Genomic DNA, 14,846 nt, shown 5'->3' with positions numbered 1-14,846 from the left:
GGTTAGCAGATCTACTACTACCATGACTGCTGTCTTCCCTCTGGATTTGGGTAAATCTGTCATGAAATCGATAGACACCACCTCCCAGGGTCTTCCCGGTGTGGGTAAGGGTTCCAGTAGCCCTGCCGGGGCTGCCCTCTCTCCCTTGGCCCTTTGGCAGCGGTCACACCCCAGTACATACTCTCGTACATCTTCCCTCACCCTTGGCCACCAAAACTCCCTGGTGACCAGTAACATGGTCTTGTGTTGCCCAAAGTGCCCCGCTGTTGGGTTGTCGTGAAGCTGTTTGAGCACCCTTTCAAGCAAGGCCTCCCCGGGCACATACATTGCTCCCTTGTAATATAGCAGTCCTTCCCTTTCCTCAAAACCTCCCCGGTCTCCCTCAGTTCCCCTGAGTTCCCTGATTCTGGTTTGGGCGAATTCGTCCTGGCGAATTAGCTCGGTTAGTTCTCGTTTCCCAACCAACGCTCCCCCACAAACCCATCGTTCCTCAGGGAAATCGTGTCGAGCTTCCGGTGGTCCTTCTCCTTTCGTGTACTCCGGTTTCCGGGAAAGCGCGTCTGCTCTCACGTTCTCTTCTCCTGGCACGTACTTGATCTCAAAGAAGAACTTGGAGAACTCCTGTGCCCATCGAATCTGTCTCTGGTTGAGAACTCGCGCTGTTCTCCAGTATTCCAAGTTCTTGTGATCAGTGCAAACCTGAATCTTGTGCTGAGCCCCTATTAGGAGATGTCTCCACTGGCGAAATGCTGCATAAATAGCTAACAGTTCGCGATCATACACCGTGTAGTTCTGTTCCGATTTATTCAGCTTCCTTGAGAAGAAGGCGCACGGCCTCCAGGTGTGTTGGCCTGGTCCCGGCTGGAGTAACACCGCTCCTATCGCTCTGTCCGATGCGTCGGTCTCTAGCCTCATCGGCTTCTGCAGATCCACGTGCAGGAGCTGTTCCTCCGAGCTGAACGCCTTCTTTAGCCTTTCGAAGGATCGTTGGGCACTTTCCATCCAGACGAACTTCTTTTTGCTACTGAGGCAATCCGTGATGGGCGCGGTCAAGTGGGCGAAGTTCTTGATGAACTTCCGGTAGAAGTTGCTGAACCCGAGGAACCTCTGCACATCCTTCCGGGTTTGGGGGGCCTTCCATTCCAGCACCGCCTGCACCCATGGCTAGGCCTCTGTCTGACAACCTGTATCCCAGGAATTCCACTTCTTTGGCGTGAAACTGGCACTTTTCCAGCTTGACCCACAGCTGGTGCTCTTGTAGCCTTTTCAGCACTTCCCTGACGTCCTGGACATGCTTTTTTTCATTGTCCGAATAGATCAGGACGTCGTCCAGAAATGCTACGCAGTTCTTGTACAGCAGGGGACCCAGCACATGGTGCATGAAGCTTTGAAAACAGGCTGAGCCCGACTGTAATCCAAATGGCATGACTAGGTACTCAAAGGCCCCTAGGGGGGTGAACATGGTGGTTTTCCATTCGTCCCCCTCTCTCATTCTAATCAAGTTGTATGCTCCCCGAAGGTCCAGCTTGGTAAAAATCTTACCCTTCCTTACCCTAGTCAGAATATCATCAATTCTGGGCATTGGGAAGGTCACGGGTTCCGATACGAGGTTCAATCTTCGATAGTCTACGACGAACCTCGGCTGATCCGTGTTTTTCTTATCCACAAAAAACACAGGGCTGCCCCCCACTGCCTTAGATTCTCTTATAAACCCCCTTTTCAGGTTCTTGTCTATAAAGTCTCGCAACTCCTGCATCTCTTGGTCCGACATGGCATACAGCTTACCCACCGGCAGCTGCGCCCCAGGGAGTAGGTTGATTTAGCAGTCGAAGGGCCTATGTGGCGGCAGCCTGTCCGCTTCCCTCTCGCTGAAGACCTCTTGTAAGTTCGCGTACTGTGGCGGCACTTCCGCTCTCTGCTTCAGTGTAGTTGCTGCCACTCTGGCCAACCTCACTCTGGGCTTCACTCCCCCTAGACAGTGTTCCAAACAGTGCGCTGACCCGAAGGTGACTGTCCGTTGATGCCAAGCCACCACTGGATCATGTAGCACTAGCCAGCTCATGCCCAGTATTATCGGGGGTCCCGCCAGTGTGGCCACGTGAAAGGCAATGGTTTCTGTGTGCCTGGACACACTCATTCTCATTGGCGGGGTTTGATGCGTTACCTCCCCTCCCAGCAGCTCCCTGCCATCTATCGTGGTCACTTGGAGTGGGAAATCAAGTGGCAGCAGGTGGATCTGGTGCTCCAGTGCAAACTCCTTACTAAAAAAATTACAGGAGCTGCCTGAGTCCAGCATTGCCTTCACCTTGACTGGGTGTTCTAGCACCACCTCTATCGCTATAGAAACCTTGGGTGGGTCTGGTTGGGGCACTTCTGTTAGTTGTTCGCTTGGCTGCTGCGCCCCCCTGTGGGCAGTCAAGCGCTGGCGTTTCCCTGCACCTTTTCCTCTGCCCCCTCCTCCTCATTTCCAGCGGCTCCCACCATCCCTTGCCAAGCCTTTCTTTGTGGACAGACCCTGGCAAAGTGTCCTGGCCGTTGGCAGAGGAAACATTTCTTGGTGCTTTCCCCAGCCTTTCCTTCCCTTTTGCCTCCTTGGTGGGCGCTCGGAACCTCGCATGCGCGCGCCCCATCAATTTCCATTGGCACCACGTCATCGGAAGGCTGCTTTGGCATCTCAGGAATGCGGTAGTCAGGGCAACGCTCTCCTCTCCCTTCCCGCCTTTCCAAAGCGCGCGCTTCCTGGCGAGCGCCTATCGCCATCACAGCTTTTGTCAGCTGATCCATAGTCTCCGGGCGGGGCGCGCGGGAGAGCTCATCTTTAACGGTTGGGGACAACCCCTCCTCAAACAGCATCCGTATGGGGGGGCTATCTAGATCCCATTCGAGCCTGTGTATTAACATCGCAAAGCGGGACCAGTAGTCTCTAACGGAAAGATCCCCCTGCCTGCATCTCATCAGCTCCCTCTGGGTCAGACTCTCCCCCAATTGGCTTGAATACATAGCGTCCATCGCCTGAAGAAACTTCCTGACGTCCTTCATGGCGGGGGCCATTAGGGGTCTAACCCATTCCCTCGCGCTGCCCTCAAGGTGCCCCACAATATACGCCACCTGCGCTGCCTCGTCAGCAAAGTCATCATGCTGCAGCTGCAAGGCGTACTCTATTTCTGTTTGGAATCCATTATATTCCTGGGGCTTCCCCCCAAATTTGTGTACCAGTCCGGGCACCTTTTTTGCCACGGGGTGGGTCTAACCTGCGCGTCCTGGGTGCGCCTCTCATCCAGCCGCGCCATCAGCAGTGCTACATGCCGTTCCAGCTCCTGGTTCCTCTTCACTAGGTCCTGCGCCCCCGCAGCTTGCTCCGCTGCCCCGGCGCCTCCAGTCTGGCTCATGTTTCCACTGCTTGCGCACAAGTAACAGCAGGGACTGACGGATTGCTGTAATGGTTGTAAGGGGGTTACTTGTGCGTAAATTGCCTTCAGTTTAGTCAGTTTGTTTGCTCAACCATGTTTAGGGTTAGAGCTCGCCCTCCGTGACCTGTTAGTCACTTGCAGAATCCGTCAGTGGGCGTTTCTTGAACCTCTTCCAGCATAAAAGCTGTTTGACCCCAAGTCTCCTCCTATGTTCCCTGCGCGGAACGCGTCTGCGCAAGTGAGGGGAAGGCAGGGGCGTGCCAGCGCTCTCTCCACTAGATTCGGGTGAAGGGTCTTGGAGCCCTGTCACCAATTCCTCCATCTCCCTCTCATCTCTATTGATGTTACGCTGAATTCCTTCCCCCCTGCTGGTCCCCTCTCCGGCATCGCTCTGGAGCCCTGCCTCCGCCTCTCGCTCTGCTCGCTCTGATGTCAGTTCCCTGACAGTAACTAAGTAACTTATACTTTATCCTTGGCCTTTTGCCCCCTCCCCCCCCCGATAAACTTTGAAATTTCCTTCTGCCATTTTTTAAGGCAATCATCTTTTACCATTACTGGGACTGACTGGAACAGAAATAGCATTTTTGGCAAAACATTCATTTTTACCGCAACTATTTTTCCTAGCAGGGAGAGGTTCATTCTGCTCCATAATTCTAAATTTCTTTTTATCTCGAGCCACACTTTTTCATAATTATCTTTGTAAATATTTATGTTTCTTGATGTTAACCATATCCCTAAATATTTGACCTTTTTATGAACTTCTATCTCGATATTTTGCTCCAACTCTTTTTTCTCTTCTTCCTTCAAAGTTTTGACTAATAATTTAGTTTTATTCCTATTTACTTTAAATCCTGCCACTTCCCCAAATTTTGACTCTTTTCTATAACTCCAGGGAGAGAATTTTTTGGACATATAACACCAGTCTTGAAAGACCTACATTGGCTCCCAGTATGTTTCCAATCACAATTCAACGATATACAATATCTTTATTGTCATTGTCCCTTGCGGAACAATGAAATTGAAAAACTACATAAAACTACATAAAGACTACATAAAACTACCATGAAACTACATAAAACTACATAAAAACTACATAAAACTACATAAAAACTACATAAAAACTACGTAAAACATTCAAAAACCCCTAAAAACTCTAAAACCCCCACTTCGGGGTTTTAGCCTGTGTAGCCTGCAGGAGAGAGTGATAAAAATTAAATTACCACTGCTCTGAACCTGGAAACGGGCTGCCAGTAGATTGACGTTTTGGGAGAGTTCATTGACAGTGAAGAGGACGTATGTTGACAGTTAGTTAAATAAGAGAAATATATTGTTTCCATTGTCCTCTTCTGCGTTTAAAAAGGAGGAAAAGTAACTGAAAATTGAAACTAACTTTACTTTTTGAACTGTGCTTGAAAGGATTGATACAAGTGGAGACTGTTTCCCTCTAGAGGGAGCTTTTGAAACTGTTACAAGAGTGGAGCTGGGGAATCTCCAGCTGCATGATAAGAACTGTGAGAATCAGGGATTGACCTTGGACCATTTAAGAATGTCGACAGGAGAAGCTTTAGTGACTGCATTATGTAAGATAAGCTACTCGTTGGAACAACTTCACAAGAAGACGGATGTTTTGACTACTAAAATTGATAACTTGGGACAAAAAGTGAGCACCAATATAGAAATTATTCAGGATTTGGTACAGGAATTTACTTTAGCAGGACAAATTGTGGAAAAGGAGAAGGAGAAAGTTGTTGTCGAACCTAAAGTAATACAAGTGGGAGCCTCAGCCTTACAGAGGCAAATTGAGGACTATAAGTTGAGGCCTTTTATGATTGAAACTAGAAAAAGTCAGATTTTGAGGATCGGAGCCTGGCTTGGACTGGAAAAGGAAAGTTGGAAAGATCCCTCCATGCAGGGATTAACTGACTTTTGGGTCATGGACTTGGGTCAGGAGGAGATTGGAGTTCTGGGGGCCTTTGGATTTGGAGGAATCTTGAAACATGCCCTGAAATACTTTATGGATCTTTGCTTTAACTACGGAAATTTGGCTGACCTGTCGAGAAGGAATAAAAGCATCGTTAGGTCGGAGTTTCCCCGAGATCTGCTCTTTAGCATCAAAGAATATGAAGAAGACCTGCAGAAGGGACGTGGAAAAGAGTTAAGAGCCTCGGACATAAGATCTCCAGGTTGATGGACTATATGGAGTTGACGGAAATGACTGGCAGAGTCCGAGACCGGGGAGAGGAGATGGTGGAAGAAGATTGGAAAATTTAAAGTTTATATATAGAAATATTGTAAAATTAATGAGTGATAGAAAAATGTTGGAATGAAATTTTATGGCCTTAGTGGAAATGTTTTAAGGAGTTAAGCTTAAATAAGTATACTAGTTTTAATGGAAAATAAGATTAAAAATATGTTAAGACATTTATATGACAGAAAATAGAGAAAGAGGGAAAGGAATTGCTGAGACAACTAATAGAAGTAGAATACAAAAAGGGAGGTGAGAGGAGGTTGATGAAACAAGGGAATGAAAGATAGAATATGGAAAAGGTATGATGTATGCTTTTAAATTGTTTTTGTATCGTTTTGTTTTGTTTATTGTGTTTAGTTTAATGTGTTAAGGTTGTGTTTTGTATAGTTTATATATTGTATTGTTTTTTCTCTTTTTTGTTCTTTTTTCTCTTTTGTCTTCTTTCTTCTTTTTCTTTTTTGTAAGTTTTAAAAGTAATAAATATTATTTTAAAAAGACAGCTCTAAAACCCCATTTTAAAATAGTGTTGGTGTTGACCTTTAAAGCCGTAAACGGCCTCGGCCCAGTATACCTGAAGGAGCATCTCCACCCCCATCGTTGAGCCCAGACACTGAGGTCCAGCTGCGAGGGCCTTCTGCCGGATCCCTCACTGCAAGATGTGAGGTTACAGGGAACCAGGCAGAGGGCCTTCTCAGTGGTAGCACCTGCCCTGTGGAATGCCCTCCCATCAGATGTCAAGGAAATAAACAACTATCTGACTTTTAGAAGACATTTGAAGGCAGCCCTGTTTAGGGAAGTTTTTAATGTTTGATGTTTTATTCTGTTTTTAATCTGTTGGGAGCTGCCCAGAGTGGTGCCCATAATAATCTAATGCAACCCCGCAGAAACCAGGCTCCCTGGTTTACTGAGGAGCTCCGGAAAATGAAGCGGGACCTCAGACGGCTACAGCGAGTATGGCAGGGTGCCCGCGACGGAGCCTCAAGAACATCTTATAGGGTTTTTATGAAAACCTACGAGATGGCAGTGAAGGCCGCTAAGAAGTCTTACTTCTCGGCCTCAGTTGCATCCGCTAGCTCTCGCCCGGCGCAATTATTTAGTATAATTAGGTCTTTAACGTCCCTCGAGGGACAGCCAAATTTAAATAACAATTTGACACACAGCTGTGAGGCATTTGCGAGCTTTTTTGCGGAGAAGGTCCTGTTGCTCCACTGTGACCTCCCTGCCAATTTGGATACAATAACGGAACTGGAGGCCCCTCGACTGTCCTCGGGTCCAGTATTGGACCACTTTGACCGGATATCCCCAGCCGATGTGGACAGACTCCTCCGAGCTGGAAAGCCCACCACCTGTCCTCTTGACCCGCGCCCGTCTTGGCTGATTAGAGCATGTCCAGACGAGGTGCGGGCCCTCCTAGGGGATATCATCAATTTGTCCCTTGGCACCAGGACATTCCCAGGGGAACTGAAGGAGGCAGTGGTGCGTCCGCTCTTAAAGAAAACATCATTAGATCCAATTACCGCCCGGTTTTGAATCTTCCATTCCTGGGTAAGGTGATTGAGAGAGCGGTTGCTGAACAGCTTGGTGGGTTTCTGGAGGAAACATCGGCTTTGGATCCATTCCAGTCCGGCTTCCGTGCTGGTCATGGGACCGAGACGGCTCTGGTCGCCCTAACAGATGTTCTCCGCAGGCAGCTGGATCGAGGCGGGTCGGGGCTGCTGATTCTTCTAGACCTGTCAGCAGCCTTCGACATGGTCGATCAGGAACTCCTGGACCACCGCCTCGCCGATGTGGGGATCCAGGGCACAGTCCTTCAGTGGCTGCACTCGTTTCTCTCTGGTCGGGGACAGAAGGTGGCACTTGGGGGGGAATTGTCATCGCGCCACTCCTTGCTGTGTGGAGTGCCTCAGGGTGTGATACTCTCCCCGATGCTTTTCAACATCTTTATGCGCCCCCTCGCCCAGCTTGTCCGGAGTTTTGGGCTGGGCTGCCATCAGTATGCTGATGACACCCAACTCTATCTGTTGATGGATGGCCATCCTGACTCGGCCCCAGACACACTGATCAGATGTTTGGAAGCTGTGGCTGGATGGTTATGTGGGAGTCGGTTGAAGTTAAATCTTTTGAAGACAGAGGTCCTTTGGCTGGGTCGGGACGATATGGGATTGGGGGGGGCAACTCCCATCTCTTACGGGGGCGTAATTAGTGCCAGCACCGTCCGTTAAGAGTTTAGGTGTAATCTTTGACATCTCCCTTTCCATGGAGGCGCAGATTGCAGCTATAACAAAGGCGGCATTTTTTCATCTCTGCCAAGCTAAGCAGTTGGCTCCTTACCTCTCTCGCCCTGACCTAGCCACTGTGATCCATGCGACGGTCACCTCCAGACTGGATTATTGTAACTCACTCTACGTGGGGCTGCCCTTCAGACTGACCCAGAAACTCCAGTGGGTGCAGAATGCCGCGGCGAGACTCCTTACGGGGTCCTCGCTGCAAGATCACATTCACCCGGTGCTATACCAGCTGCACTGGCTCCCGGTGGAGTACAGGATCAGGTTTAAGGTGCTGGCTTTAACCTTTAAAGCCCTATACGGCCTAGGACCCTCATACCTACGGGACCGCCTCTCCTGGTATGTCCCACAGAGGAACTTACGGTCTTCAAACAAAAACATCTTGGAGGTCCCGGGCCACAGAGAGGTTAGGCTGGCCTCAACTAGAGCCAGGGCTTTGTCAGCTGTGGCTCCGATCTGGTGGAACGCTCTGTCACAAGAGACTAGGGCCCTGCGGGACTTGACATCTTTCCGCAGGGCCTGCAAGACAGAGCTGTTCCACCAGGCCTTTGGCCAGGGCACAGCCTGACTCCCTCCTTTGGCAATCTTCACAGAACTCTAGCCCAATGGTTGCCATCAATTTGATTTGAATTAATTTTAGAATGAAATGATTTTAGAATGTTGCATTATTTTACTGTTGTTAGCCACCCTGAGCCCGGCTTCGGCTGGGGAGGGCGGGATATAAATAAAATTTATATTTCAAACAAATCCGCAAGCTAGCTTCCAGGTATATTGAGGGGAATCTGCTCTGCTACATCACTTACTAGCATGAGTGAAGGAAGGATAATGCTTATTCAATATATCATTTCCTACTATCCTTAACATTCCCACAACCCCCCCCCCCCATCTCATTTGTTCTTGCAACAGCAGTGTGTAAAATACAGGTTATATTCCCATTTTACATATGAGAAAAGTGAGGCGCAACAGCCCACCTACTGACTCAAGTAATCTCTCCAATCTACCATGTGCTCCCTCGCTTGCTCTCTCACTGTTTACATAGTTTTCTATTTCAGACAAGAAGTGTGGAGTTTTCTTTAACTTCATAAAAGTGTGGTTTGTTTCCTTCTCAATCAGTTTCACCTCTCTTTTGGGGATGAGTGGTGGTGGTAAAGAGAGACGTGTATTTAGGATGGCACCATACGACATTCCTTTTCTCTACAGAGTCGGGGAAGTTGACCTCGTGGATGGGTTCCAGGGCCGTGAGAAGGACTGTATCATTGTGTCCTGTGTTCGAGTGAACAGCATGCAAGGATCAGTTGGGTAAGACTTTGCTGTCATAGTGCGAGGTGACAACTGAGGTGCCTCAACTTGGCAATTCTGACACTTAAGATGTGATCCTTGGGGTGGTCAAGTATGTGGGCCACTGTCCACAATTCAAGGTTGGAACAAGGGGTGTTGGAGCCCCTATGGTGGTCTTGTACTCCACTCTTGGCCACCTGTGATGCCCATAAGGGATCTTATGAGAGGAGTTCCCAAAGTGTGGCACTCTGGCAGGGCCAAGGCTGTGTTAGCTTCCTCATTTCACCTCCCTTATCCCAATGAATTTACAATTCCTTATGTTGGCGAATCTGGGAGGGCGCTTCCACTGTGTCTAGCTGGGGGGGGGGAGAAGAGGGGGCCTCTAACCAGTGGTAGCAACTCTTCTGGCTCTTCCAGAAAAAAAAAGCAGGATGTGAAAGTGCCTGCCTGTCCCACAACCCAAAAACTGTGTGTATGTGCCCTTCTGTCAAACTGCCTGGAAGGAACCTAATGGCAGCCTAGGGTAGCACACAATAAAAGCCAGATCTTGAAGCCAGAAGTTCATATTGTAAGTGGAGGTGCAGTGTGTGTTGAAGGTGAGGGGCACTTTGTCAGCTTACAACTGAACTATATATCTGGGAGGTGGGCGAACAGGGAAGTTGAGGGGTTGGCAAGGCCAGAAGGAAGCATTGGGTTTGGGGGCAGAATGGAGGGCAGAGTGCAGACACCCTCTTGCCTCTCCTCTTCTGTAGCTTCAGATGGGTCACAAAATGGGGAGCCCTTATCAGAGGGCTCCTGGCTTCGATGGGTCCAGTGCTTTTAGATGCGCCCCAGAAGAACTGCTGTTCAAGTGTCAAGGTGGGAGTCGAGAGCAGGTCAGGAATAACTCACAAGGGGCTTCTTTTTATTATTTTATTTAAAAGTTGGTGGGGGGGGGGTTAGAAGGAGAAAAAATTTCACTGTTGTGCTAACGATGCATTTCTGTTTTTCAAGTCACCTGAATCACAACAAATAGTATTACTCCACCAACAGGTTGTGCTGGATAGGCAGCTGAAGGTCCTGACATGGAATGAAGCTGGTTTCCACCACCAGCCCACTTCCTTTCCACATGTGTTTTTTTTTTTTTATGGTGGTGGGGGTGTCTGCGCTTGGAAGCCACATGGTGGCGGGTAGGGAGCAGCAGAAATTGCAAAAGCAGAGCATGGACTGATTTTAAGATTTATTCCTCCTTGGTGGGAATGCCTGAAACTTTTTTAATGCCTTTGAAATTTAAACAGGGATTTAGTTGAACCCCACAGTGGTAGTTAGTAGGGCACTGTGGACATAGCTGCCCATCCTGAGCCAGCCTTACATACAGGGTTTTCCCCCGTCTCTAGGTTTCTGAAGAGTCTGCAGCAACTGAATATCACCATCACCCGAGCCAAGTACAGTCTCTTCATCCTTGGACACCTGCAAACGCTCATGGTACGTGGAAGAAGAAATAAGCACCTTTGTGGGGGGTTAATGGTGGTGTCCTGGGCTTGGCCCAAAGACACCTGGATTTATACACACACACAAACTCCCCATATCACCTCCAAAAGCTATAAATCAAGCCTACTTCATAGGGTTGTTTGGAAGGAGAGCATAACAGGATTCAGGGGTGCCCACAGGATTTTCTGAGCACAGTACCCTGTATAGATTGGGCCCTCTGCCCACACTTGCAAAAGAGGGCACATGTTGGCTCTGCTGGCTGTGGCAAGTGGGAGTTGTAGTTCAAAACATCTGGAAAGCATCAGGCTGGCCAAAAGGTGTCGTAAGTAATTATGTATTTTGAATCAGCAGTGTTAGGGAAAATATTGGGCAGCATTTGCTTATTTATTGAATTTATGTTCTGCCCAAATGAGCCCAGTGTGGTAAACATGCCAAACACAGAATAAATGTTAAAGCATTCTAAAAACAGCTACGATTAAAAATCGGGGTGGGGGGGGACCTTTCTCTCATCCAGTGATCTCAGCATTGCTAGGAACAGTGTTCTTCAACCACCAAAAGTGCCTGGCTAAACAAACATGTTTTCAAATGCCTCCTGAAAGGCAATGATGAGGGAGAAAGACATAGCTCCCCAGGGAGGGCATTCCACAAAGAGGGAGCCACCACTGAGAAGGCCCTGTTGCTTGTGGGTGCCCAGAGGAACCTGAAACTCAGGTTTCATAAATTATAAAACAATTAGGTTACTTTAGGTCTTTCCACAATTGAGCTTAAACTGGCAATACTATATTCCAGAGCTAAGGAAGCTCTGCTGCCTCCCAGTGCTGCTGGACTACAACTCCCGTCTTCTGACCTTTAGCTATGCTGGCTGGGGCTGGTGGGAATTGGAACCCAACAACACAGCTTCCCCACCACTGCTATTTTTCATGCAAGACCAAGCATGGCACTTCAGGGGGTGGACCATTTGATCTGATCCACCAAGGTTGTTCGTGAGAGGCTGTAAGGGCAGGGACTGGGAATCCTACAGCCCTACAGATGTTGTACAACTCCCATCAGCCACAGCCAGCATAGCCAGTGGTCAAGGGATGGTGGGAGATGTAGTTCAGCAGCATATAGAGGGCCACAGAAGTTCTCCACTCGTCTCAGTGTTTTAAAATGCCAAACTGTGTGGTGGGGAGGGTTTATTTCAAGCAGAGAAAGGGATTGGGTTCTCTACCATGACAGTTGCTTCTGCCCCATCAGACTCTTCTCTATCCTGACACTTTTCTCCCAGTCAGGCTCTTGGACTGGGAGTGAGCCCTGTCAGGAGAAAAGTAGGTGGAGTGGGGGAGACTTCAGCACCCTCTTTCCCATCCTGCCACTTTTCTGTGTGAAATCACAATCACTCACATACGTATGCACTCAGTCTTATTATGGTCACCTTTGTCAGTCTTGTACTGCAATGACTTTGCCACTAGAGGGCCTCCAATCCAGATTTCTCCATTTGGAAGTCCTGGTGATGATGGTTTGCTGTTGCTCCTGTAAAGTGGCAGAGTTGTTAGTGGACTTGCATTAAACAATACTTGTTTCTCTGTCACTGGTGGCTCTATAGCTGCAGTGAGGAGGGAAGGATAATTGTAGTCTATGTACAAATGTATTGGAGGGATTCTCTGTTGTGTGTTCGGAAGCCACTGTTTACCAGTGAGTGCAATCCAAAGGAAGTTCTGTGTCCTAATTTCTACTGACACCCATTATTAGTGGTCTTTAGTATTTCAGATTAATTTAGCCAGTCTTTTTCAAGCTAAGGTCGCCTCCATTTTTCCTTGTGGAATGCTGTTGAGAGGCATACTCCAAAAGCAGATGGAGCCAGAGACCCACACAATCACACTCGCCCTCTCCTGCAGTGCAACAGAAGTTAGAAGAATCTCCTTAGAGGGAGCAGGTGGGATTGACAAGTTGAAGGGTGGTGGGCTGACTGGGAATGCTGGGGGGGGGGGGCTGATTTGGTCACCAGGTTCCTGTCCCTGCCTTCGAAGAAAAGAGAACTGGGAGCAAGCTACAACAGCCTCTACTTTGAGGCAGCAGGATTAACTTCGAATCCATGAATTTTCCCAACTCTTGTTTATAAACCGTCACTACCGCACCTGCCCAGTCTCCTGTCCTAATAATTTATTGTTTCTTAAATTAAAATAAAAACCATTGTAGGAAAATGAAGATTGGAATGCTTTGATTCAAGATGCTCAGAGAAGAGGTGCCATCATCAAGACCTCCAGTGGCAAATACAATGTTCCTTGCTATGCAAGTGATGCTAAGAAGATCTTGAAGCCCATGGCAGTCCAGCAGAGCCAAACAAGGACAGGTGAGTGCAGCATCTGAGTTGCATGGAGCTCCTGGACGACATACCTGGCAATACTCAGCTGGTGCTCCTGCTCCAGGAAACAGTGAGGCATGGCCCTTGCCAGTATCTCAGGATTCCTCTTCCCTAAAGCCATTCTTTCCTACACAGGCTAAACCTGTCCAAGAGCTGGCCAAAAGATCCAGCAATGAAAGTGAAGGCCTCAGATGAATTGCTGGAAATCTAGGCCCCCCCTTGATGCCAAGCGACAGAGGACAATGCAGTAGCCCCACAGTCCCTCCCGTATCCTCAGAACCTTTTATTGTGGCTGCTGGTGTACTTTGCTCCACAGCCTTTTCCTGGATTGCAAGGTCATCTGCCTGAAAGATAATGCATTTTGAGTGATTGTTTTCTATATCATGGAGAGTTAGGCAGCCTGCTTCCTGTGCTGTAAACTTCAAGAAATCACACACTGTAAATGTTGGGTGTAGTGTATATTTGTACGGCATGTAGAGAAACTTATCTTTTAGAGGTGAAACAGGCCTGGCTGTGGCCACAGTTAAATCACATGCCCTTGGGGTGAGTGTCCTGACATGTGCCTCGTCACATGCAAACAGCTCACCATGAGAGTTTGGCTTGCTGGTGTCTCAGGTTAGCATGTCCAGCCCTCATTGGGCCAGCACGCCTGGGTGAGTGCTGAAGTTGTTCCTGCTGCCATATTTCTTTCTGGCCCTAAAATTTAATTTGGCGAGAGCGACACCACTTATTTCTTAGTTCACATTTTTATTCTTTTGTATACATGATAAAAATATTTATAGATAATAATTTAAAAAGAAGGCACTGTGTACATAATGTCGCAACAGGGAACATAGCAGGCATTTCATAGAAGTGATTTGTGCAGATTTCTGCAAGTGTAAAAGATGAAGATTTCCTTTTGCATTGGATCTGCTGCCACTTATGAGCCAAGGAGCCATGGGCCAAGTGCATCCTCACATTGCAGCCTCCCCGACAAATTGACATCCAGCAGTCTGGCAAGATGAGCTTTGGCAGGAGAGACTGTAATCTAACCTGGTGCCTTCCAGATGTTTTGGACTACAATTCCCATCAGCCCTGGCCAGCTGTATGACGCTGAAACTGATGTGAGAGCGCAAAACCTTCACTGACTGGGGCTGATGGGAGTTGTAGTCCAAAACATCTGGACAGCATCTGGTTGGAGAAGTTTGCAGGCTGGAGAGGACTGTTGTTATGATTATCACTGATGTTTTGGAATGTGTTTCTAATGTACATCGCCCTGAGATCTTTTGATAAAGGGCAGTATATAGATCAAATCATTATTATTACTACTACTCTGACAGTTAATTCTTGGTTTCCTTCATATAGAACAGGAGATCAAAAAATGCTATTCAGCAAAGTGTTCGAGCAGCATTAACATTTTGGTACAACTGTCTGCTTCTTCAGTGTAATAGCTGAAATGTAAATTTAAAAGTACATTTACATTTTTTGAGAAAAATAAAACCGAAAGTAATGAAATACAAATTGTTTTCACAATATGTTCTGCTTTTTCTGAATTGTATGTGTGTTGGCCTCAGAGATGATTTTTAATAGAGAGGAGTTCCCTTCAGCTATTTCCCTCCTGCTCTCTCTTGTGTCCAACTTGTGAAGTAACCTCAGTGGCCTTACAGCTGTTTAGTGTGCTGTACCCAAGGCGGTAAGGTCAAAGGAAAGGAGCTAGACAAGGAATGATCCAATAAGTCCTCAACGGCAGAACAGGCGGATGATAATGGTATGCTACAATGGCTGCTGTGAGGGCGGATGAAGGCTGCAGCAGATAAGAATCTACTGGTTGT

At 47.8% G+C, this 14,846-nt stretch overlaps 1 protein-coding gene across 1 annotated transcript in view; it reads left to right on the top strand.

The window, feature by feature from the left end:
• Nucleotides 1-13,566, top strand: part of LOC309333205 (putative helicase senataxin) — a 139,556-nt gene extending 125,990 nt beyond the window's left edge. Inside the window, exons 15-17 of the mRNA XM_081846609.1 lie at nt 9,144-9,242; nt 10,598-10,685; nt 12,870-13,566. Of these exons, the coding sequence (XP_081702735.1) occupies nt 9,144-9,242; nt 10,598-10,685; nt 12,870-13,040 (358 nt within the window). The 3' untranslated portion in view covers nt 13,041-13,566. The remainder of the gene's footprint in view (nt 1-9,143; nt 9,243-10,597; nt 10,686-12,869) is intronic.
• Nucleotides 13,567-14,846: the final 1,280 nt, after the last annotated feature.

The sequence above is a fragment of the Podarcis erhardii genome (genome assembly GCF_964252035.2).
Source record: "Podarcis erhardii genome assembly, chromosome: W".
Lineage (NCBI taxonomy): Eukaryota > Metazoa > Chordata > Lepidosauria > Squamata > Lacertidae > Podarcis > Podarcis erhardii.
This window is presented reverse-complemented; position numbering and strand designations above follow the sequence as displayed.